The 27,485-nt window shown below is 43.5% G+C and overlaps 1 protein-coding gene across 1 annotated transcript in view; it reads right to left on the reverse strand.

The window, feature by feature from the left end:
- sgsm1a (small G protein signaling modulator 1a) overlaps positions 1 to 27,485 on the reverse strand; it is a gene marked incomplete at both ends in the record, with an annotated part of 153,352 nt that overhangs the window by 77,315 nt on the left and 48,552 nt on the right. Inside the window, one exon of the mRNA XM_084323110.1 lies at positions 16,781 to 16,856. Within this exon, the coding sequence (XP_084179236.1) occupies positions 16,781 to 16,856 (76 nt within the window). The remainder of the gene's footprint in view (positions 1 to 16,780; positions 16,857 to 27,485) is intronic.

Genomic DNA, 27,485 nt, shown 5'->3' on the forward strand with positions numbered 1-27,485 from the left:
CAACATTGCATTATGACATCGTATTACCAAAAGTTAACAGTTTCAATTTCCTGCAATTAAAAAAAGACATTATAAAATTAAAAGATTTTTTTTACATAATATAAAATGTTGAAACTCTTTAAGAGAAAAGAAAAATGTGGACACAAACGAATGTGTCGGTTCTATGTACATTTGATCTCACTACCTAAAAACCTAAACTTAGAAAATATGTTGCAATTAAAAATGAGTATTTTACTGAACCTTATGTAATGTTAAACTTAAAGAGAAGACGGAGGTCTCTGTGTGCCCAGTTGAGGTCTGGCACCCTGCCATTGGCTGTGGAAGTGGGTCGATTCCAGGGTAAACCTGAGGAGGAGCGGTTGTGTGTTCTGTGTGATCTGAGAGTGGTGGAGGATGAATATCATTTTGTTTTTTATTGCCCTTTGTACACCGCTTTGAGGAGGGCTTTATTTGAGAAAATTCAAATTGTAAATCCAGATTTGTTTTGGCAGTCTGAGAGTTGTATGTTGAGTTGTTTTTTTGTGGAGGACATCTTCGTTTTTTTTTACAAATATAAGTTACTGACTGCAGATAAGAATACAAGTTACTGACTGCAGATACAAATACAAGTTACTGGCTGCAGATAAGAATAAAGGTTACTGGCTGCAGATAAGAATAAAGGTTACTGACTGCAGATACAAATAAAGGTTACTGACTGCAGATACAAATATAAATTACTGACTGCAGATAAGAATACAAGTTACTGACTGCAGATAATAATACAAGTTACTGACTGCAGATAAGAATACAAGTTACTGACCGCAGATAAGAATACAAGTTGTTGCCACAGAACTTGTTTCTCCATTTCTACTCATACTGACCATCGTTTTTGGCTTCAGGGGAAAGAAGCTGTGGGTCATTCTATGACTCTCTAGTATTAGTGCTGGTCACTGAGTGGGTAATGGTCTGTGAAAAGCCGGACTGATTTGTGACTCAGATGTTTGTGTCCATTGGAGATATATAATGCAAGTCAAGACTCTCTCTTTTGGTGGTAAGGGCTTGTGTGTGTGTGTGTGTGTGTGTGTGTGTGTGTGTGTGTGTGTGTGTGTGTGTGTGTGTGTGTGTGTGTGTGTGTGTGTGTGTGTGTGTGTGTGTGTGTGTGTGTGTGTGTGTGTGTGTGTGTGTGTGTGTGTGTGTGTGTGTGTGTGTGTGTGTGTGTGTGTGTGTGTGTGTGTGTGTGTGTATGTGCGTCTGTCTGCTATTGGTGGGTCTAGAGTGGGTCTATAAGAGTGACACTAATAGACCACAGAGGTGACATCCCTGCACTAAAGGTTAATGTAGAAAGGAGAAAATGAAAGAGACCAAAAAGACCAAAGACCAAAAAGACCAAAAAGACCAAAGAGACCAAAAAGACCAAAGACCAAAAAGACCAAAGACCAAAGAGACCAAAGACCAAAGAGACCAAAGATAAAATGTAAAAGACCAAATAGCAAAAAGACCAAAGAGACCAAAGAGACCAAAGAGACCAAAGACCAAAAAGACTAAAGAGACCAAAGACCAAAGAGACTAAAGAGACCAAAGACCAAAGAGACCAAATACACCAAAGAGACCAAAGACACCAAAGAGACCAAAGAGACCAAAGAGACCAAGGAGACCAAAGAGACAAAAGAGACCAAAGAGACCAAGGAGACTAAAGACCAAAGAGACAAAAGAGACCAAAGACCAAAGAGACAAAGACCTAAGATTAAAGACATGGATCCCCCAGAAAGACAAGGTTGTGTCAGGAAGGGCATCTGGCGTAAAAACCTACAGCCAAATTCAAATATGAATGATTGTAATGATCCACTGACCTCTAACGGGAGCAGCTGAGGGGGAAGACTGTAATGATCCACTGACCTCTAACGGGAGCAGCTGAGGGGGAAGACTGTAATGATCCACTGACCTCTAACGGGAGCAGCTGAGAGAGGAAGACTGTAATGATCCACTGACTTCTAACGGGAGCAGCTGAGAGAGGAAGACTGTAATGATCCACTGACCTCTAACGGGAGCAGCTGAGAGAGGAAGACTGTAATGATCCACTGACTTCTAACGGGAGCAGCTGAGAGAGGAAGACTGTAATGATCCACTGACCTCTAACGGGAGCAGCTGAGAGAGGAAGACTGTAATGATCCACTGACCTCTAACGGGAGCAGCTGAGAGAGGAAGACTGTAATGATCCACTGACCTCTAACGGGAGCAGCTGAGAGAGGAAGACTGTAATGATCCACTGACCTCTAACAGGAGCAGCTGAGAGAGGAAGACTGTAATGATCCACTGACCTCTAACAGGAGCAGCTGAGAGAGCCGGAAGATTTGGAAGGTCTTGAACCAGAGGGAAAATATCACTCTGCCTTCTATACAGTAGTTGAGTTGGTGTGCAGTGATGGTACAGTCCTACACCCAGATAGTCTAAACAACATTGACAGGGCTTGCTAAAAGTTGACAGAAGGCTTTTTGAGAAGTAAATTACCTACAATTATGTAATGTAAAAATGACAAACTGTAATGTATACATGTTTTTGGAGAAAGACATGCTCAATAAGCACATGTGATCAGTGTGACATCATGCAAACTTTGACTTTCATCTGTCGTCAGGCAGTAGAGCTGTGTGACTATACTAGTGGTGTAAAGCCTGACACGCACTAGAGGAGAACAGGCCCTTTTCACATGCACAATGACAGGGCCCTGGCTCCAGCACACATAAATGTAATGGAACCCTAATTAATGTTATTAACTATGTTTATCCTGCATTGACATGTCAAAATGGCTGCTGGTGAAAAGGGTCTATTGGATCTATTTTAGGCCAGATTCGCCCCTCCCGACAATCACGGGTGCGTTCACGATTTCAGGCTGGTCGGAACCGATTATCCGTTTGATTATCCTGTTGTCCTAGGTGTTGACAGATTAAATCAGATGCGTAACAATCTGCTTGCAAGCCAGTCAGGAATATAATTTTTTTTGAAAATGTAAAAAAATAGTGTGTGGGGGAACTGCAGAAGAGTTGGCAGTGCAGTTGGCAGTGCCATGCCTCGTTACAAGTCGATTTCCTCTGTGGTCCGGGGTTGTATAAAGCCGGTCCCAGTGTCAAAATATAGGGGAGACCCATCCGGTCACGGAGCACTCAGGACGGCTTCGCAACTCACACCCGTCACCGAGATATGGAGTGAAAACGCCCAAATCTGCCTTTTTTCTTTCTCCCTTTATCTCTTGACATAATGACTTTCCAATATTATTCTAGAGGGCCCTGCAGTGTTTGCAATATTCTAGGTAGGGACAAAATATCTTCTAGTGCATGGAATATCTTCTAGTGTGTGGAATATCTTCTAGTGCATGGAATATCTTCTAGTGCATGGAATATCTTCTTGTGTGTGGAATATCTTCTAGTGCATGGAATATCTTCTAGTGCATGGAATATCTTCTAGTGTGTGGAATATCTTCTAGTGCATGGAATATCTTCTAGTGCATGGAATATCTTCTAGTGTATGGAGTATCTTCTAGTGCATGGAATATCTTCTAGTGCATGGAATATCTTCTAGTGTATGGAGTATCTTTTAGTGCGTGGAATATCTTCTAGTGCAGGGGTGGCCAACCCGCGGCTCGCGAGCCGCATGTGGCTCTTTGCCCGTCAATGTGTGGCTCTTTCATCCATATATTAAAAAAAAAAAAGATTATACTTTTTTTTTATTATTATAATTTTTTTTTGTATGTCACTCATTCCATAAGGACGTAGAATAAACATTTACAGATTTTTTTTTTAAATGGTCCATTTGCATGTTCTTGGTATCTGAATCTAGGGACATCTATGGATCTCAGGGAATGTATTCCCAGTGTCAGAAATAGTGTGTCTGTTACTAGGCTTGAGTAAATTGTAATGAACCAAAGGAGAATAGCAATTATATTTAAAAAATATTTTTTTTTATCTTTGACTGTGAATAACACCATGCTAAAATTGACCAGACCTGAAAAATCTAAGCAAATGAATAAAGGGAAGATGATTAAACAGGTTTAGTAGATACAGTACTGAATTCTGCCATCTTTTTTATAATGTAAATTTCTCCACCATTTTTCATCATATTGCAACACCGTTTTTGCTAGACGTTCACAGAAAGGTAGAGAAACTAACTGCGTTCTGTTTTATGGCAATAACGTTCAGGTTTGTGGGAGATAATCCCAATAAATAAGAGAAATAAAAAAGTAAATCCAGAAGTCAGATGATTGACAGGGGCTGGCATGAGCTGGGTAGGATCGTTTTTCGAAATTCGAAAGCCCTGAGTCTCTTCCTTCAAAAGACTACACTCACTTTTGGCTGCTCCACTTCCTCCTGTCAATATGCGCCGGTTTCCGACTCAATGCCCTGAGATTTCTATAATCTTATATTTCACTAATAACAGTTAAAATCATTGGTAAACAAACGTAATGCTGAAAATATACACTTTTACTGTATATTTCGGGCATAAGAGGTTAACCCTGTGAGGCCCAAATTAAAAAGACATTAGCAACTTCAGAGGGTGGGACACATAAACACATTTACTATCAAATAGCATTGTGAGGCTGAACAACAGGACCAATTGACTATACATGTGCTTAAAACATTTTAAATAAACATTTACAGACTTTTCTTTTTTTAAATGGCTAAACGTGATTTTGTAATTTTGCAACCGTGGGTCTCACAGGGTACTTTTAACCCTGTGAGGCCCAAATAAAAAAGACATTAGCAAATTCAGAGGCCAGAGGGTGAGACCTATAAACACATGAAGGGTGCCGTGACTGAAAAAAAAGGTTGAGAAATGCTGGTATATGGTGTGGCTCTTTGTGGTACCACAGTAATTTGTTTGGCTCTTAATCTCTGACTGGTTGGCCACCCCTGTTCTAGTGCATGGAATATCTTTTAGTGTGTGGAATATCTTCTAGTGCGTGGAATATCTTCTAGTGCGTGGAATATCTTCTAGTGTGTGGAATATCTTCTAGTGCATGGAATATCTTCTAGTGCATGGAATATCTCTTAGTGTGTGGAATATCTTTTAGTGTGTGGAATATCTTCTAGTGCGTGGAATATCTTTTAGTGTGTGGACTGTGGAATATCTTTTAGCGTGTGGAATATCTTTTAGTGTGTGGAATATCTTTTAGTGTGTGGAATATCTTCTAGTGCGTGGGATATCTCTTAGTGTGTGGAATATCTTTTGGTGCGTGGAATATCTTCTAGTGCGTGGAATATCTTTTAGTGCGTGGGATATCTCTTAGTATGTGGAATATCTTTTAGTGCGTGGAATATCTTCTAGTGCGTGGAATATCTTTTAGTGTGTGGAATATCTTCTAGTGCATGGAATATCTCTTAGTGTGTGGAATATAATAATAATAATAATACATTTTATTTATATAGCACTTTTCAAGAACCCAAAGACGCTGAAATATCTGAAATATCTTCTAGTGCGTGGAATATCTCTTAGTGCATGGAATATCTTGTAGTGCATGGAATAAATGATCTTCTAGTGTGTGGAATATCTTCTAGTGCATGCCAGTGTAACGGTTTGAAGAATGATCAGCTGTTTTAGTTTACCGTTTTTAGTTTATTGTAAATTCTGAATGATTTGGGATAACCAACTATTGTAAATAGGTATTTTATTTTGAAATCGTCACTTCAGGAGGAAGTGACGTATTTGCTGCGCGACGTATGGTATCTGGCTTTACATGCTGTTTCTACCTCAGTCTATCCGTGAATGATAAGAGGTAAGCAGCTATCCGTGTACCTTGATGTTATATCTCTGGTCTAAGCCGATAATGTTGTAAATAGGTTTCCAAGTAATGAACCGAGTTATGAACAGTGGTTTGATGGTGATGATGTGCAGTTGTGTATCTGTTTATAAGAGATCTGGGCCCTATTCCCCGTACCTGGTTCAACTAAGTCGATCAAGATGTCATTATCCAGATTCAGTTAACCCGATGTTTGAAGCCGGGATTTTCCTGTTCCTCGAAGGTGGATTCAGTCTCGTTAACTCAAGCCAGACTTGCGACCCAGGATAAGTGCGCGTGCCCGCCTCAGCCGAGAAGGCAGCAAGTGTCGAGAGCAGAGATCCTGATTCTCTAGCGGCATTGATTGATTAATTGATTTAAAACTTTAGTAACATATTGCAGTACGGCTCAATCGCCTCGCCGACAAGTTAAATGCGTTATCTATAGGCTAATTTCAAGTCCCTCATTACCTCAATCAATCAGATTATATTTCTTTAAACTTGCCTGCTGGATTGAATAATCAAATGAGATCTTGCTAGCGAAAATAATTAGTAAAACTGTTATACAGAATAACGATACGGCTCCCTTACCCATTGATTGATGTATGGTCGATCTTTTACTTATCTTCTCTGTGGTGTAACGGGTTCTTCTTTTGACTTTCACGCAGACGACCGGGGTTCGAGACCCAGTCGTCTCCTTCTTTTTGCAATATAGGAATAATTCAATTTGGTGCACGTTGAGAGCTATATAAAGAATGACATCCTCAATGCATGTAGATTTATAATATTTTGACTTAAAACTAGGCTACCTTTGCGTATAATCATTAATATTATATTCCAAAAAGTTATATTGGAAACACGGGGTTTCGAACACCGGTCGCCGGGTTGCCAGGCTTGAGCACTACCGCTACGCCACTGTGCCAGATGGGATAAATTCATTGTTTATACATTAATGAACGAGAGACCCGTGTTTAGAATATTCTTTATTTTGTTGTTGTTGCACCGAGCGAGCGCCACGGTATATAACGTGCATTATTTAGGACAAAGTGAATTTAGTATCAGCATTTTGGGTCTATTTTACATTTCAAAAGACCCCTCTGGAAGAATGGAGCACAAAAACGTATTTGAATGGTATAACGCAGATCCTAGGCTGTGGGAATAATTTCAGGAAACGAGCTGTCACTTTCTTTGCGGGGGCGTGGCTTTGCTTGATCCGGCTAACTTGAACTTAAACTCTGCTTTCGACCAGGCTCAAACTTTTGGATCTGTTGTCATGGTGATTTGGAAAATCCAGGTACGGGGAATCGGAAAGTCCGGCTTAAGTCAGACTTACCCGAAAGTTATCCGGCTAACTCAGTTATCCAGGTACGGGGAACGGGGCCCTGGCCGTTTTCGCGAACTATTATGAGCACGTTGGTAAACCAGTATTCATGGGGGGGAGGGGCTTTACACCTGGCGCTGCTGAGAAGTGTGTGTTCTAACTGGAGTTTTCTCCTACCACAGAGATGTGTGTACTTACCAACATTGATGTGCTTAAGGCTGACGGCATTGTATGTCTCTTATGCTTGACAGGTATGTTGTGATGTTTTTGGTCAATTGTATTTTCTAATGTTTTATTTTATAATGTTTTATTCTAATGTTGTATTTTCTAATGTTTTATATTCTAATGTCTGATTCATATACCTCAGTCTATCCGTGAATGATAAGAGAGATGTGTGTACTTACCAACATTGATGTGCTTAAGGCTGACGGCATTGTATGTCTCTTATGCTTGACAGTATAAAGAAAAGAAGTACTCCGTCCATCCTGTCTCCCGTGTCCATTATTCAAGCAGAGCAGGAACACAGTGGTCACATTGGTGCCGTGATTAGTTGATTCTTCGCTGGAGATGAACTTCATCTTCACGTCCCGGGGATTGTCCTGCTGCTGCCTGTTTACGTGGATCGGGGCTAGTACTTATCTCAATGCACAGCTTTTAGTCCTCTCTTCGTAAATGTACTATAGCAGTTATTTTCTATTGTAATAGCTGCTTCCTCAATTGGGCAGTTTGAGTTTATTTTGACATTGTATATTTTTGCCAGTCCTCTCTTTGTAAATATACTATAGCAGTTATTTCTATTGTAATTGCTGCTTCCTCAATTGGGCAGTTTGAGTTTATTTTGACATCATTGTATATTTTTGCCAGACTTTTAGAATGGATTATTCTAACACCCCACTAGGAGGGAGTGTGGGTAGGGGTAGAGGCGTTTTGAATGTGCCTGCAGCTTTGCAATTTGAAAGTCCTCCTCCTTTTCGACCAGGTGTTGTTGGTGTGGAGAATAGTAGAGGTTCCACGGAGGCTCCTTTAGTCAGTGGGAGCGGGGTTCCTTTTCACAGTCCTCATGTAGATAGCATGCATGGAGCCCCGGTCGTTAGTACGTCCACTCCGGGCCCTGCTACACCTAGTGCTGATTTCGTGAGTCAGATGGGGGAGGTGATTCAACAGGTCAGTCGCCAACTAGCACATGATATTCTCACTCAGCTTAGTCCACCTGTTAGCACTGCACCTCCCACTTCCACGCCTGCACAAGCTGATTCTAATTCATCTAGCTCACGAGTACTTGACCTGTCCCAGGTCCAGCTAGTGTCCCACAGAAAAATGAGAGATCCCCCTAGCTTCAGAGGGGATGGGTCTGATAATGTTTCAGTGGGTGAGTGGGAGGACCTAATGAGAGATTTCATCAAGAGGGGGAATTTGAGGACTGAAGAGCAGGCAGATGAAATTCTCATTCATCTCAGGGGCAAGGCTAGAGATGTGGTCAGGTTTGGCACAAGAAACAGTGACATTGATACTACCCGCAACCCTGAGGCTATATATGGCCTCCTTCGCAGACATTTTGACACAGTCCCGTGCTCGCCTCTTCCACTGGCAGACTTTTACACGACTTTACCAGAAAGAGATGAGGATGCCTTTGACTACTGGCTCAGACTTAATCGTGCAGTGGACCTCGCCATTGCGCGCTTGAGGGAGCAGAGTAAGTCACTGGATTGCCCGAGCACAGAGGTGGCACGTATGTTCATAAGCAACTGCCCCTCCAAAGAACTCGCCATGACATTCAGGTCAAAGGCGATTGACAAATGGTCAGCGCATGAGGTCCAAGACATACTGAATGAATACCATTGTGAGATGAGTTTGAGAGCTGCGGCGAATAGAGGGCCAAAAGAGAAGGTGACAGTGAACACAATGGATATTTCACAGGCCGCGGCACTGCCTCCTGAGGGCCAGGACTTGTCACAGGCAAAGAGTACTGAGTCATCTGCTCTTGAACGTGTCATTAGCATGCTCGAGAAGGTTTTGCTACAGAGACCCGCTGCTACTACTGCAACACGGTTCAATTCAAACAGGCAGACCAGGCCACAGCAGCCCAGGATTGATGGTTTTCATGACATGCCTTGTACTGTCTGCCGCAATACTGCTCACTCAGCCTTCACTCACTGCCGTGACAACAGACTTTGCTTCCAGTGTCACGCACCTGATCACTCCAGACGTGACTGCCCCAATGGGAGGAGACCTGCCTCCCATCAACAGTCGGAAAACTAGTAGATCTGCACCTGGGGGAGGATGGTGCAGATCATGGTGGTGACACTCCCGGCTGTGACATTGTTGATTTGGAGACTGAGTATAGTTCGCTTTGCTCTGCTGCGCCTTCTGGCAAGACGGTGGTGTTTCAGGGGATACACAAACTTCAGGCAGTTGATAGTCTGTTTTATACAGACGTGTCTGTGGCGGGCAGAGTCCAGATGAAGGCCATGATAGACAGTGGATCTATGGCATGCTCTCTGAGTGAGGCTGCAGAGGCCCGCCTCTTGCAACACAACCCTGACGTCAGGAAATATCCCGCTGATGATATCATTGTGGTTGGCGCAGGCGGGCATCATGTCACACCAAAGGCAGTGTATGAGTCGGAGGTCACTGTGTTTGGCTGCGAGCTGCTTATCCCAATGCTAGTGATCCCTGGGCAGACAGATGACTTGATACTGGGCAGCAATGCTATAAAGAGACTTTTACAGTTGATGAAGAGCACAGAGAGTTACTGGAGGATCATGTCTGAACCAGGTGGTGCCATGGATGATGACTGTCGGCGGTTCTTGTCTCTCCTCTCTAATTCGGAGAGGTGGAAGGGAGAGTCTGTGCCTGACAAAGTTGGCACAGTCAAGCTGAACAAATGTGTTACACTACAGCCACAGTGTGAACACCTGGTTTGGGGAAAGTTGCCAGAGTCAGCTGGCATATCAACAGGCAGCACAGTGATTGTTGAACCGACCCAGTCGAGATCCAGGCCCAGGAATATCATGGTTGGACGAGTCATCACGCCATTATTGGGCGACAGGTGGGTCCCTCTCAAACTGATTAACCCCACCAATAAGACAGTTGTGTTAAAGAGAAATACGAAAGTTGCAGATGTCTTTCCCTGCATTGCAGTTGAGGATCTGTCTCCGCCTGAGGGCATAAAGATTAACACACAGCATGTCACATGTAATTCTGAAGAGCCAAGGTCCAGAGAGGAGATGGAAAGAGCAAAGGAGAAGCTGGGGTTACATGAGCTGAATCTTGAAGCCTGTGAGGTGTCTGATGAGTGGAGAGACAGACTTCTGCAACTCGTCGAGAAATACGAGTCGATCTTCTCAAGACACAAGTTGGACTGTGGAGAGGCGACAGATGTCATCCATAAGATACACCTTATCGACAAGAAGCCATTCCGCTTGCCCTACCGGCGAGTACCACCAAACCACTATGAGAAGCTGAGAACTGCTCTGAATGAGATGGAAGAGAGAGGCATCATCCGGAAGTCGTACAGTGAGTACGCATCACCCCTAGTTCTGGTATGGAAAAAGAATGGTGACCTGCGCATTTGCACCGACTTTCGGTGGCTCAACGCGAGAACTGTGAGGGACGCCCATCCGCTACCTCACCAGAATGATGTCCTCGCTGCGCTTGGAGGGAATGTGTTTTTCTCGACTATGGATCTGACATCTGGCTTTTATAATGTGCCACTGTACGAGGAGCACAAGAGATACACCGCTTTTTCGTCACCATTTGGCCTCCATGAATACAACAGGCTACCCCAAGGACTGTCAAACAGCCCTGCAACATTCATGCGGATGATGTTGTCTATCTTTGGAGATGAACATTTGACCAGCCTGCTCTGTTACCTGGATGACCTGATGGTTTTTGCCCCGACTGAACAGCTAGCCCTCGAGCGCCTGGAGATGGTGTTTTCACGCCTCAAGAACCACAATCTCAAGCTAGCACCCAAGAAATGTCACTTTCTGAGAACGACAGTCAAGTTTCTTGGACATATTATCTGTGAGAATGGGGTGAAGACGGACCCTGAGAAGGTTGAGGCAATAAACGATGTTCAAGAAGTTCACTTGATGGAGAGCGATGGTGTCATCAGAAAAAGCTGCGGTCTTTCCTGGGCATGGTGCTATATTATCAACACTTCATTGAAGGTTGCTCCGCAAAGGCCAGACCCCTCTTCAAGCTGCTCTCCGGACAGAGACCTCAACATAAAGCCAAGGTGGGACGGAAGCCCAAGAAAAAATCCCCTCTCCCTCTGAAGCTCTCACCAAGCGACTGGGGCCCTGCATGTAAGGGTGCATTCGAGACCCTGAAGCGCGACCTAGCCCACAGCGTCACCTTAGCTCACCCTGACTTCAATGAGCCATTCATCCTTGCTGTTGATGCTTCATTTGATGGGATTGGAGCCGTTCTCTCCCAAATACCACCTGGTGAGAAAATTGCAAGGCCAGTCGCCTTTGCTAGTAAGACGCTGTCTCCATCTCAGATGAATTATCCAGCTCACAGACTGGAATTTCTGGCATTAAAGTGGGCCGTTTGTGAGAAGTTTAGCCATTGGCTAAAGGGAAGGCGCTTCACTGCATGGTCCGACAACAACCCTCTGACTTACATCCTAACAAAGCCGTGTCTGGATGCATGTGAGCAACGATGGGTCGCCAAGCTCGCTGCGTATGACTTTGACCTGAAGTATGTCCCAGGGACCAAGAACATTGTTGCTGATGCTCTGAGCCGTGAGCCATTTGTCAAGTCATGCGTGAGTCACCGCCTTGTTAAGGAGCCTTACATTGCGCTGCTGGATGAGGTCAATGGTGTGGTCAAGGGTGTCGTGCAGGATGCTTTTCGGCTTTCTAACAATTGCCAAGCCATCCAGGTGGTAGGCGAGGGAGCGTCGGATGATGGTGCTGCTCAAGACGAGGAGGACTCACGACTCGGAAGAGGCTCCATCGGTTCGGAGGAGGTCTCTGCAGTTCTGTCGGCTCATCGTAGCGGTGGAGTGTCCATGCTGCCCGGGGCTAACCCATCATCTCTCCAGCTGCCTGAAGAGGACCCGTCCATCGTTATCCCTCAAAGCCGCATCAGGAGTCTCCAGGAGCAAGATACGACAATCAGTAGGGCTCTATACTATGTGCAACGGCATAGGAAGCCTACCAGGCGTGAGAGGATGTCTGAGCCGGCCTGTGTCACTAAACTTCTTAAAAACTGGGAGAAGCTGAAGGTGCGTGATGGAATATTACACAGGCTGAAGAGGGACTGCAAGCTTGATAAGAAGCTCTTTCAATTCATCGTGCCTGACAATCTTAAGCGGCAAGTTCTCCAGGGTGTCCATGATGCAGCCGGTCACCAGGGCCAGTCAAGAACACTCTCCCTTGCCAGGGAAAGATTTTTCTGGATTGGGATGGAGAAAGACGTGATAAACTATGTGAAGCATTGTGAAAGGTGTATCCTTGGGAATACACCCGAGCCAGAAGCCCGTGCACCCCTTGAGAATATTCGGACGTCCGCCCAGATGGAACTGGTGTGCATTGACTTCTGGTCTGCAGAGTTGAGCGACAAAAGAACAGTTGATGTCTTGGTCGTGACGGACCATTTTTCTCAGATGGCACACGCCTTTCCCTGTCAGAACCAGTCCGCTAAACAAGTTGCCCGTCGGTTGTGGAACGACTTCTTCTGCATCTACGGCTTCCCCAGGAGAATCCACTCAGATCAAGGGGCCAATTTTGAAAGCAGGCTTATAAAGGAACTTCTGGAGATGGCTGGAGTGGATAAGTCACATACCACCCCGTACCTTCCCATGGGAAATGGGATCACAGAACGCTTCAACAGGACCTTGGGGAACATGATAAGAGCACTTCCCCCAAAGGAAAAGTCTAGATGGCCTCAGATGCTGCGGATGTTAACATTCAGCTATAACTGCACGGTGCACGAGACAACCGGCTTCGCCCCGTTCTACTTGATGTTCGGGCGAGTCCCGCGGCTGCCCATCGACATTATGTTCCAGCATGTACTGAATGACGAGACCGTTGTCAGCCACCACAAATTTGTCACCCAGATCAAACGAGACTTGAGTGAGGCTGCACGGATTGCCCAGAGACAGAGCCATGACGAGCAGGCACGGCACGCAAGGCTTTACAATCGTAAGGTCAAGGGTTCACCTTTGGCTTTGGGTGATCGTGTACTGCTGGCTAATCGGGGTGAGAGAGGCAAGAGAAAGATCGCTGACAAGTGGAACTCAACCCCGTATGATGTCGTGTCAGTGAGGTCCCAGATTAATGTGTACAGGATCAGAGACGCTCAAACTGGCAGAGAGAAGGTGGTGCACAGAAATCTCGTCCTCCCAGTTAGTTTCCTTCCCTTGGACGAAGACATTACTCCGACCCTTCCTGGGGACACAGATCTCGGTGATGCGGCATGCGAGAGTATTCAGGTCTCAGTGGTGGAGAATAATATGGAGGATTCCGATGTCAGGACCATGGACTGGCTCATGCGCAGCCCTGACGTTGTGGATCCTGATGATGAGGATGGCCCATCGAGTCGGGCGAGCAGTATCTCTCAATCAGATGGCATCCTGGCCAATGCCACTGATAGCTCTGTTCACCACCACGTGATAAAGGAAGGCATTAACACCAGCCCAGGCCTGGACAGTACTGCCCACTCACCAGTCCTAGGCCCGCACAGGGGGGCGCTCCTAGTTGACACAGACTCCATCTCTTGTAGTGACTCCCTGCATTCGGTTGAGGTTCAGCTTGAACAAGCAGTTGACAGACTCCATCTCTTGTAGTGACTCCCTGCATACGGTTGAGGTTCAGCTTGAGCAAGTAGTTTGCACAGACTCCATCTCTTGTAGTGACTCCCTGCATACGGTTGAGGTTCAGCTTGAGCAAGTAGTTTGCACACAACCGCAAGATAGTTACGCTGGTTCAGTTGTTACACGGTTTGGGAGACTGGTCAGACCTCCTATGAGGCTGATTTGTGAGATGTTAGGACAGCGGGTTGGGGATGCTTTAGCTGTTATTGATCCTGGTATGTGCTCCCTTACACGTGTTTTGCCGGTCTAGATGACAGAGAGTTTTATTTTTGTTTTTATTTTTTTCATTCATTTCTTGATTTTGATTTCATCCTGGATAATGGTCAAGCAATGGTTCAAGATCCATGTGCCTTTGTCTAGTTTGGTATGGGATTAATGGCGCTGAGGGAAATGGGTGGATAACTAGATATGTAGTAAGAGCAAGAGTTATGTAGGTATTGGAGGTGTAAATGGCATCTCTGTTTTGTCTGCGATAAGTATGGGGTCTGGTACCACCCTATTCTTACGCACTTCCTTTGGAAGGGTTTCAAATTGACATTGTTATACATCAGTGCTCTAGTTTCTCTTTTTGAGAGGCTTTTTGCTTCCCCCTCTCTCCCTCTGCCATTCTTGTTTTGTGACGTTCTGGAGTATTCCCAAATTAAGCAGAATGTAAGGGGGTGTATGTAACGGTTTGAAGAATGATCAGCTGTTTTAGTTTACCGTTTTTAGTTTATTGTAAATTCTGAATGATTTGGGATAACCAACTATTGTAAATAGGTATTTTATTTTGAAATCGTCACTTCAGGAGGAAGTGACGTATTTGCTGTGCGACGTATGGTATCTGGCTTTACATGCTGTTTCTACCTCAATCTATCCGTGAATGATAAGAGGTAAGCAGCTATCCGTGTACCTTGATGTTATATCTCTGGTCTAAGCCGATAATGTTGTAAATAGGTTTCCAAGTAATGAACCGAGTTATGAACAGTGGTTTGATGTTGATGATGTGCAGTTGTGTATCTGTTTATAAGAGATCTGGCCGTTTTCGCGAACTATTATGAGCACGTTGGTAAACCAGTATTCATGGGGGGGAGGGGCTTTACACCTGGCGCTGCTGAGAAGTGTGTGTTCTAACTGGAGTTTTCTCCTACCACAGAGATGTGTGTACTTACCAACATTGATGTGCTTAAGGCTGACGGCATTGTATGTCTCTTATGCTTGACAGGTATGTTGTGATGTTTTTGGTCAATTGTATTTTCTAATGTTTTATTTTATAATGTTTTATTCTAATGTTGTATTTTCTAATGTTTTATATTCTAATGTCTGATTCATATACCTCAGTCTATCCGTGAATGATAAGAGAGATGTGTGTACTTACCAACATTGATGTGCTTAAGGCTGACGGCATTGTATGTCTCTTATGCTTGACAGTATAAAGAAAAGAAGTACTCCGTCCATCCTGTCTCCCGTGTCCATTAGTCAAGCAGAGCAGGAACACAGTGGTCACACCAGCCATTACAGAATCACACTACAGTGGCCAGCATGTTATTTCCTCCCACACGTCTGAGTCTGTGCAGAGCATCTGAGTGAGTGTGAAATTATATTTTCACTTCAGTAAAAAACCTACAGAGCAGAGTCATTATCTGATACAGTAGATGTTCTCCTTACTGTGCTCACAGATATATACACACAGTGGAATCAAAGACGCTGTACTCTCTCTCTGGTGCTGGAACAAGGTTCCTATAGATGCACCAACCAAGGTTTTCAATCATTTCAAAATGAGGACCGTGTAGAACTCAGCCACATTCAATTACCTGGAATATGTACGTCATTTAGTGGAGTCTCTACAATCCTCATTGCATTGTCATCTGAGTATTAGTTCTCATTTTAAGCTAAATCAAACAAGAAGTATCCTAGATTTATATAAACAGTTTGGTTTTTTATTTATTAAATTTGTATTTTACCTTTATTTAACCAGGCAGGTAAATTCTTATTTACAATGGCTTTGACCAAAGCAGAAAGCATTTGGAAGGCTGGGGTACTTGAATATATGAAAATACGTCACACATTATTATTAAACAAGAAATATATTGCACGGACCCCTTTAAAGCATTAAAATATGTAATAATCATGGGCATCAAATAATAGTGTTAGTATAGAGATATTACCCCCAAATAACAGTATCAAATTCAGCCAACGCAGCCTGAGAGCCTTATATGAGAGTCATATTGAATGAAGAAATACTCCCACCACTCATATCCTGTTACTGTGGCCTAGAGCTGATATGAAGACATATATATCGTTGGACCATACAGTACCTCTGACTGGTATGACTGCCTACAGGTGTGCAATCTGGTGGGAGGTTTGCTTTTCACAGCCCTCCCACTGGGCTCCATTACCACCATCGGAGGCGTAGAGACACAGTTGAAGCATCTCCCACTATCCGTCGTTATTACTGTCATCATTCACTTCGCTCTTAGGTTTTTGAATAGGTCGCATAGCAAATATATCCCAGGAGTTGCCGTAATGTGATTTTAATGCAACGGAAACGACAGAAACGCTTTCACGTCAAACACGACACCCGTAGGGTTCTGAGAGGGTATAGAAAGCGGCATACGGCAACCAGGATGGTACAAGCAACAAGGGTAACCAAAATACCATAGAAACCTCTGCGCCATTTCAGTGAAAATAAAATCATATGTTGTTTGCAAAACAACATCTTTTTGTTTATAAATTAAAAGTGATGGTGCAGACAATGATGAGGAATTAAGATAATACATAACTTAGCAACCATTTTGGAAATTATATTACAGTTAAAATGGCTACTTTGCAGACAATGCAACTTTCCATACCTGGCATGTATAAAAAGAAAAAGAAAAAAGAAAAGAGCAGAAGAAAACAGCCCTTACCACAAAAAGAGACAATGTGGCTGCTGTCTTCATGGACAAACTTCCTGGTGACCGCCTCCTCCATGATCTGCTTCACCTATGATTGAATGACATAGTACATTTTATTTTCATTTCAAACCTTTATTTAAACTCGAAAGGCAACTGAGGTTTCCCTCATTTACAGTCACGTCGAGTGTACTTACAGAAATAAGAAAAAAGGCATATAAAATCACACAGCATATGCAAACACAACAATAAGACAAAAATTCCATTCCAATAATGATGTAGTGTAAGGAGGTAGCTTACCAATAAGGACCTTAAAAATGTACAAATACCAGTGTTTGCTGTGCCTATTCAAAAATCCTCTCCATCAGAGAGGATGAGTAGTCATCTACTACATATAGTATAGCATTCATTAATATGCTAAACCAGAAATACAAACAGTACATTAGTGTATAGAAATGTGAGTTAAGTGATACAGATTTAAAAAAAACAACAATAGTACATTCTTTACATTAACACTTTCCGTGCCAGCAGGGGGTGCCAGAAATAGGCGCTTGAGTGCCAACGCTGTAGTCAATGGAGGGCGATCATATTTTGCTAACGCATAAACTATATCTTAAATTATGGCTATGTGTCTAATACGCCCGTCGCTTATCAATGACTTGTTTGCAGTCAACATTGTCGAAACGGATTGTTTTTTAATCGGTTCATTTCCGTTTATACCATTTTGAAAAACGCTATTTTTTTTAAACTTAAAAAAAAAGGTTCTGCAGGAATCGTGCTTTACTGGAATACACAAAACACGTTTTAATTTTTCGGCCTATTTATGAATAGTTTTCAAATAACCGCTAGATTATCGATAGTATATGTGTACTTATGCACGCTATAGAAGCGGGCTGGAAAATCTATTATCTTATTTCCTGATCAGCACACACACACTCACAGCCACACACACATATGGGGCACGCTGATATATAGGTGAAAATAGCTCTGATTATCCCAAGACTGGTAAAATAGATTCCTTACCTCAGATCAGATGTTCTCCAAAAAGATTATTCCAATTCCTGATCGCCATTCCAAATATCGCGTTTATTGATCCAACGCTGGGTGGTCGAAAGACATATTCCACGCTGTTCTGATGGTGGGCAATGAATGGGATCGGCTCGGATTACATCCCTGACAAGTAAAATGTGGAATCCGGACTCTTTTTTTCCCATCCATTTCATTCAGTCCAATCCAATGGGGTGCAATACCATCCGGAGAGACGATAGGGGGCGGTATTTTCCCTGTTCGAGCTCAGACAGATCCCCACTGGTAACGTGAGGCTAGATTGATGAAAAATGAATGGAAATCGATAATAAAAAAAATAACGATTAAAAACGAGATTTCTCGTTGGTTGGCACTCAACGCATGGCATGAACTAACGAGATTTATCGTGGCTGGCACTCAAAGTGTTTATTCTTTTAACACTTTCTGTGCCAAAAACGGAAAAATTACGTGTTTGCTCGACAAGCGTTAAGTGCCAAAAACTAGATATTATGTTTTTTGTTATCTTTTTACTTTGATCCCTGTTCTACAGACTTGTCCGGAGCGATCTGCATCACGTTGGCACATCCACATACACTAGAACTGCAATGCCGATCGACTATCACCAGGTGGCAGTATCATCTGTGTCTGAACTGGAATGGCTTGCTGTTGATACTCTTTTTTTTTGCTTGAACATAGATTCACATTGATCGCCCCGAAATTCCATTGCCTAAGCGTATTTTACCATCGAAACGTATATAGACATATACACTGGTAATCGCGATGGCGATGTGATCACTTGGAATTATTCTTCTTGGAACACCTTCTGGCTAAGGTAAGGTATATTCTATGTCTATTTGACCGAATCTGAAACGTGTTTTTCTAATGATCACAGTTATGTGTTTCACCGGACGAAAAACGTAATTTTGTGAAGGTACATAATATACATGTTATATATACCTTTGATTTGGGAGTATTTGGGGTTTTAGGGGATCAACCAGAACGGTTTGGGCTTATTGCATATAACACGTTTTATCTCGCGATCTATGGAAAAAGACTGGATGATCTTGGAAATGCGCGATGTTTAGCGTGTAATAAACTAAAAACTACAGCGTGTAGAAACAAACTATTTTTCCCCATGTTGCACTACAAGTAATATCTGTCAAAATGAGCCACACCATGTCTCCACAGTTATAATACAGAACACACACACAGCTTCGCAAACATAGTGAAACGACCGCGGAAACGACTATCAAGCTGGCAATCTAGCGGTAAAGATAAGCGATACGCACAGCACTGAAAGTGTTAAAGGAACATGCCAACATGATGACAAATGAATAGAAGCGGATACGTAGTGGCTAAAAACTGCAGGAGAGGTGTTAGTTGACCAGCACCTAGGCTAGCCGCTACGCATCCGCTTCCATTCATTTGTGCTAAGCTAGGCTACCTTGCAACCGGATAGCCCTCCACTGAACGCACAGCGAGGAAATTGGTATATATCTTCTCGTCTGACTCTCGTCTGTTGGCGTGTTGCTTTAAGTTTTGAAAATATGCACACATGCAGAGACAATCCTTGCTCCCATTACACACAGTGGGAAGTGGAAGAGCCGGGTTCAAAGATGGTGGGGGGGGGGGATAAGATTTGAGTGGGAAGAAGTTATGTTGGTGGATGAGTCACTAGTTTTTTTCACCCAGAGGATCTCTATCGGGGGAAAGGAGGGGGGTGGGCGGGTGGGGGATGCATTCTTCCCTCAGAGACCACCTCGCTGATTGAGTTCTACTCCACAGAGGGAGCAATTGGCTCTGACGTCAAAAGCTGATGAAATCCCACTCATCCACACACTAAAACCAACCGGAGGTGATTGGATACATGGGCATGGAGATTGAACTAAAATGGAAGCTCAGAAGCCACAGGAATACAGGAATGAAACAACATTTTACAAAAGAATCACCATCTTAGCAAGTAATTCAATCTTGTATTGAGTCTTTTTTTATTTATTTAAATTCTAATCAAAACAAGGAGGAAATCTGCAAATAGGTTGAGATCATGTGGCTTGTTTCAGCTGAACTAAATTTTTGAAATGTCTCAAATCAAAGTGACAATTATCTTGAAATTAGGTACTTCCTCTCAACTTGTCTCAAGATAATGTTTTTTTATTTTAATAAATATCCTTGAAAGAAGATGAATTGATAGTGGAACCGGTGATGAAATCGTCTCAATTTCAACAATCAACACAAGATGAAATTACTTTTTGATGGTAGCCTCTCTGCCGTGAGGAGGAGCGTTGGTACAATGTGGCTGCAGTATACAACGGCTCTAACGATTTTACACACCATGGTGCACATTCAACGAAAATCGTAGCAATCGAGGCACAGAGATCACACGATGCGTTCCGACAGTCAAGAGGGAACGCACAACGTGCTTCAGCCACAGCGGCCGCTTCTCAGGCTCATTGATGCTGACATTATTAGGTGGAGTTGTGCACCCTCTTGGGGTTTTGTTTTGGGGACGAGTGGGGCGCGTGCCTGTGACAGGTCAGTTGTTGTGTTGTTGAAAGAGGAAGGTGAATAAAACCGAGATATCAATTCTCCCGTGATTTTTTTTTACTCTAGTTTGAAAGTATATGTGGACTATTCCTCGGTTACACGGAGACCCTGTTCCCCCGCCATTGTTCCATTCAAGTTAATGTGTGCAGTTACTGCTATCTAGAATGCTGACTAAGAACAAATAATCAAATGAATCAAAGCGCTTGCACTGCACACATAGGAAACGGAAATGCTGTACTAATAATAACATGAATTATTCTAAAAGTTATAATAATTTTGTCTAGTCTTAAAATGAAGAGAGATTTCGGCAAAACTTTATTTTGTAAACTACATTTGTGTTGTCGTTTTTAGTCAACGACATTGCATGAATAATTTAGTCACGTTAGTGTCACATGGTCTCCATTAAAGTGACGTCTCGTTGTCGTCAGGGGAAAAAGCTTCGTTGACGACCATATTTAGTCATGATTTTCGTTGACTAAATGAACACTGCTGTTGTCCTATAATGTTCACAAGGTAAACGCTCATCAGAACCTACTTGGTTTATGTCATGGGAGCAGTGTGTCTACTTCTCCTTCAATGACAGACCACATACTGTGCTTACAGGGAAGAGTACTGAAACCTGGATGACTGATAAATGAATCCCTGGTGGCCATGGAGATAGTGTGTGTGTGTGTGTGTGTGTGTGTGTGTGTGTGTGTGTGTGTGTGTGTGTGTGTGTGTGTGTGTGTGTGTGTGTGTGTGTGTGTGTGTGTGTGTGTGTGTGTGTGTGTGTGTGTGTGTGTGTGTGTGTGTGTGTGTGTGTGTGTGTGTGTGTGTGTGTGTGTGTGTGTGTGTGTGTGTGTGTGTGTGTGTGTGTGTGCGTGCATGTGTGTGCGTGTGTGTGTACCCTGCACGTCAATCTGCATCGGGGATATCAGCCTCCGGACACAGCCACACAGATAGCTGTAATTTCCTGTGGTAATGAGGCGGTGGAGATATTCCACCACCAGCAGGACAGTACTGCTGAATTCACCTCTTACACAAATGCACTCCTTTGCACAGACACGTGCACACGCTGTGTGAGTGTGCATCCACAATAGAGCTGGGTATCGCCACTGAATTCCCAAAACAATTCGATTCCGATTCACAAGGTCCCGAATCTATTCGATTTCCGATAAAATTCTATAAAATTTAAATGGTTCAAGGAACCCTCTAACTGTTGCATTGTTAAAAATATCAATGTTTACATTAAGAATTTGCTCTCAAGCAGTTACATGAATCTATTTTTTATTGGAACATTGGCTTTTGCATATAATAATAATAATAATAATTCATTTAATTTATATAGCGCTTCTCAATAACCCGAAGTCGCTGACAGTAGTCGGGAGCAGGAGTACAAACAAAGAAACGAAAGCAAAGAAACAAAAACAAAAACAACAAAGAAACAAAAACAAAAGGAACATGAGACCATGGGGGGAACAGGGGAGACAGCCTGATAGCAAAAAAAAAAAAAAAAAAAAGACTGGAGACGGACATCAATCAGGTTGGAGGGGAGGGGGGGTTTTAGGGGTGGGGGGGGTTGAAGGCAAGGGAGAACAGGTGGGTTTTGAGGCGAGCTTTGAAGGTGGAGAGTGTAGGGGAGTCTCTGATGGACTGGGGGAGGGAGTTCCAGAGTCGGGGTGCAGTGCGAGAGAAGGCCCGATCTCCGAAGTTTTTAAGCTTGGATGTCGGGACAGTGAGGGAGGCAGTGGAGGAGGACCGGAGGGAACGGGTGGGGCGGTAGGGGAGAAGGAGATCAGTCAGGTAGGGGGGGGCCAGGCTGTGGAGGGCTTTGAAGGTGAGGAGTAGTGTTTTAAAGTTAATGCGCTGTCACGTCTGGGTGATGTCTTGATCAAGATTTGTTGTATTTCCACAATCATTATCTATGTCTGTCACTATAGCCAATGGAAATGCTAGAAATGGTCACGTGGGCTGGGAGAACCAATGGAAAATGCCTATCCTGAGGCCAATCTTAATTGCCGACCCCTGGGCCCTCATTTATCAATAAAGTTGTAAAAGGTCACAGCCAGCAGGACCAAAGATTGATGACCTCTCGTCCACCAGTGACCTCTCGTCCACCAGAGACACGTTCTTTCTCCCCCCCCAGACGAGATTTTGGTCTGAGTACGAAAGACCCACAAGGCCTAGACCAAACCACGATTCAAGACGAAGAGGGTCAGGTCACCATTATCAAGGCAATAAGCCATACCCTTAAAAGAAACATGTTTAAATAAAGTGTAAACAAGCATAGCCCTGATTTCTAGCTCTAAGGTTAGAAAACAGTGATTATTATATTATAAAAAGATATATTCCTTTTTTTCTTCTTACGTATGTAATACATGTATGATACTGTGTGGAGAGGAGGGGAGCGAAGAGAAGAGAGACTGGGGCCCCTGGAATGTGAATGTGAAGAAGGGAGTTACCCAGCTCGGAATGCGAGGGCTGCTCAGCGTACACACAGAATGCATGTCCTGTCAAATATACTATATACTAATTTTCACATGTATGTTATGGAAACACACATTGTAACAAGGTATATATATATATATATATATATATAATACTGTATTGATAGATATGTTTCTTTATTCTCTGCTTAAAAAAACATACAGTATGGAAGGACTTTTTCAATACTTGATCTGATATGTAACTACAAATAACGGAAGTAGGGGAAAGGAGGGATATGAGACGTACTGTACACGTACTGTACACTGATTGGAGCTATGTACTGATGATCGTATGACGCGACGGACCTGTTTATAAAAAGGTCAGCTCGCTGGTTCCTAGACAGATTTTTCATTTTGACATGATTTTTGGAGCCTCTTAACTTCTATGATACATTGTGCTTTTAAAAAAAAAATTGTAACTCTTGTAACTCTTTATTAAAAACTTTATAAAACTAAAATCTCTTTTCTTCGTGTTACTTTTGCTAAAAGAAACATACTGGTAAGCTTTAATATCTTTTTACACTTATTATAACCCATTCAATATCATGGGTTATAGATGGGTTATAGATATAAGGTGTAATGGTTACAGATGTCTTTCTTCTCTCTAAAAAATAGCAAGAGACGTAATTAAGAATCGGTAATCTAGTTGTATTCAATGCTATATAGACTAATGATTCTAGACCGTAAGCATTTAGAAAAGATTTAAAAGATCAGCGCACTCATTTGAGCTCCGACGAGGAACTCTCACCAGCCGCAGTTTGACGGATGAGGAAGGGATAATCACCTGATTAATGACACAACCTATTGGTAGGTTTACTAAGGACAGACTTGTCAAATAAAACTTCCTTGTTATGAAACAAAATACAGATCTCGCAACTTTCACCATCTGATCTATATCAGTGCCGAAGGGGGTCGAGGCGAGCATTCGCTATTGCAGGTCAGTTGCCATTTTGATAACAACATCTTTGTTGAGATTCACTGGGTTCTGAATGTCAAGACATCGCAGGACGCTGTTTGATGTCAAGATGAACGGACCACTGAGTGATGGGTTTATCAAACTGACCTGATATAGTGTGGCTTAATACATGGCGTCCCTGGCATGAGCTTTTATACTAATTGAATAGGTAAAACAGCCAAGAGAATATGAACTTAAATGACTACTGTCAGATGCCTCTAGAGTAAAATCTATTACAGATTTGACTCAACCTAAAGTGGAAAGCTCTACTCGGGAAAATCACACTTCAATAGAAAGCTCTATTTTGTGATTAAAGTAACGTTTAACGTAATGTTTACTTAAAGTCAAAACCTAAAGTGGAAAGCTCTACTCGGGAAAATCACACTTCAATAGAAAGCTCTATTTTGTGATTAAAGTAACGTTTACTTGCAACTAAAAGGTAACGTAATGTTTACTTAAAGTCAAAACCTAAAGTGGAAAGCTCTACTCGGGAAAATCACACTCCAATAGAAAGCTCTATTTTGTGATTAAAGTAACGTTTACTCGCGACTAAAAGGTAACGTAATGTTTACTTAAAGTCAAAACCTAAAGTGGAAAGCTCTACTCGGGAAAATCACACTTCAATAGAAAGCTCTATTTTGTGATTAAAGTAACGTTTACTTGCGACTAAAAGGTAACGTAATGTTTACTTAAAGTCAAAACCTAAAGTGGAAAGCTCTACTCGGGAAAATCACACTTCAATAGAAAGCTCTATTTTGTGATTAAAGTAACGTTTACTCGCGACTAAAAGGTAACGTAATGTTTACTTAAAGTCAAAACCAAAAAGTGGAAAGCTCTACTCGGGAAGGTCCTTCCCCTCGGGGGAAGGATCCGTCTCTCGCACTTCAGTAAAAAGCTCTACTTTGTGATGTTCGAACAGGCTCGAACAGGCTGACTCTAGAGGCATGTGGCAGGGCCTCAGAACAATGACAGATTACAAAGGCACCTCCCTCAAACTGAACAATGACATCTCCTTAGCAAATTATCTCAATTCCTTCTATGCGAGGTTTGAGGCTGTGAATAAAAACACCAGCCCACAAACCACGGCAATGGGGGGGGGGGGGGGTCTGCTGATGGAGACTCAGTGTTCAGGGTAACAGAGCATGAGGTGAGACGGATCTTTAAAAAAGTGAATATCAGGAAGGCAGCAGGACCGGACGGCATCCCCGGCCGCGTCCTAAAAGTCTGTGCCGACCAACTGGCCCCGGTATTCACTGACATCTTCAACCTGTCCTTGGAACAGGCTGTCATCCCCACCTGTCTGAAGAAGTCCACCATCATCCCTGTACCCAAAAAATCTACGCCCGCTTGCCTCAACGACTACCGCCCTGTAGCCCTCACCTCCATAGCCATGAAGTGCTTTGAGAAGCTAGTGAAGGGCTACATCTGTTCCTCCCTCCCCATCAACCTGGACCCTCTGCAATTTGCATATCGCCCCAACAGGTCCACGGAGGACGCCATAGCCCATGTGCTGCACACAGCAGCATCACACCTGGACAAGAGGCAGGGGAACTATGTGAGAATGCTGTTCATCGACTACAGCTCAGCATTCAATACCATAGTCCCCTCCAAACTCATAGCCAAGCTCAGGGACCTGGGCTTGAACTATGACCTCTGCCAGTGGGTCTTGGACTTCCTGACGGGCAGACCCCAGGTGGTAAGAGCAGGCAACTGCACCTCCTCATCCATCACGCTCAACATAGGGGCCCCCCAGGGCTGTGTTCTGAGCCCCCTCCTCTACTCCCTGTACACACATGACTGCGTAGCACAGCGGAACAACAACACCATCATCAAATTTGCTGATGACACAGTAGTGGTGGGCCTGATCTCTGCCAACGACGAAAGGGCCTACCTGGAAGAGGTAGAGAACCTGTCACAGTGGTGTCAGGAGAACTGCTTCTCCCTGAATGTCAGCAAAACAAAAGAGATGATTGTGGACTTCAGGAGGTCGGGGGTCAAGGACTACAGCCCCCTCAGCATCGACGGGGCACCGGTTGAGAGAGTGAACAGTTTCAAGTACCTCGGAGCCCACATATCCGAGGATTTGACATGGACCACACACATTGACAGTGTTGTGAAGAAGGCACGACAACGCCTCTACTTCCTCAGGCGCCTAAGGATGTTCCAAGTCAGTCAGAAGATCCTTAGGAACTTCTACTCATGTACAATAGAGAGCATCCTGACTGGCAACATCACCTCCTGGTTTGGGAATAGCACTGCACAAGACCGTAGCAGACTACAAAGAGTGACACGTTCAGCCGAACGCACAATTGGAGGGGGGCTTCCCACCCTCCAGAACATTTACAACAAGCGGTGCAAGGGGAAGGCTAAGAGAATTATTAAGGACTCGAGCCACCCGAACAACTGCCTCTTTGAACTGCTGCGGTCAGGCAAGCGATACCGGAGTCTTAAGGCGAGCACAGAAAGACTCAGAAGAAGCTTCTATCCCCAGGCCATCAGGCTGCTAAACGAACAATAAACACTATGCAACAACCATCAAATGCTCACAGCACACACACCCACATGCACACACTCACTTAAACAAACAACACACTGCAGCACCCACTCTCCACACTTTAGATCACACAAACACACTTTATATTTATTGATAAAGGATTTGCACTACAACTCGTACACCTACTGTAAATTGTACCTAAATTGCACCTCATCCTATTTCTGCCTTGCACTATATAGTATTGTATATTAGTACACTACACAGTATTGTATATTATATGGTAACTCAGTTACGTCTACTCTGCATCGAACATTGTACATTGTCTATATTGAACACTGTGACCTCATTTTTTTTACTTCTAATTTACATGCTATACTATGTTATTTTATTTCATACTTATCTTGTCTTGCACAGTCTCTGGAGCGTAACAGTAAGAAGCATTTTGTATAAAAGTATTCTGTACTTCTGTATGACAACTATTAAAGAAACTTGAAACTTGAAACTTGATCTGCAGGACATGAGCGCCGGCTAACGAGCCAGTGCTAACAGGAGGCTACCTAGCCAGAGTCCACATAAGCACCGGCTAACGAGCCAGTGCTAACAGGAAGTGAACTGGCCCTAGCCAGACACGAGCTAACAGCAGGCTAACAAGCCAGAGCTAACTAGCTCACAACAGGCTAACGAGCCAGTGCTAACAGGAGGCTACCTAGCCAGAGTCCACATAAGCACCGGCTAACGAGCCAGTGCTAACAGGAAGTAACGTCGTAACTAACAGCTAACTGGCTAACAGTTAGCTCAAACCGGCTATCGCTAGCCACTAGCTCACGCAGAAGCAAGCTAAGCGGCTACTACTGAAAACTGTTAACGTGGGGCATCAAACTAGAACCCCCTCCACGCCGCTAAGGGGCAGCGAAACGGATCCCAGCCTGGAGCCGACTTCTAGACACTCCGGTGGCGAAGACATTATCGCTGCATTTCCTCGAAATATAGTGAGAGAGAAAACAAAGATATAATGTCAACGCAGCTCCTTTTCTCCAATATCGTAACTCCTTTCCAATAACTATTTCGGCACTAAACTAAAGTGGTGTATACAGGCACTTTTTCGGTGGTGAAAATAGGGAAGGATCTGTTAGTATGGCCACGACCCCCGCTTATGTAGAGGAGCGGATGTGCGTGTGGCCAGGCGGATGGGTGTGTACATGTGAAGAAAATTATTCAGTATTAGATTGATAAGGG

Source organism: Notolepis coatsorum, assembly GCF_963971535.1.
Source record: "Notolepis coatsorum genome assembly, chromosome: 10".
NCBI lineage: Eukaryota > Metazoa > Chordata > Actinopteri > Aulopiformes > Paralepididae > Notolepis > Notolepis coatsorum.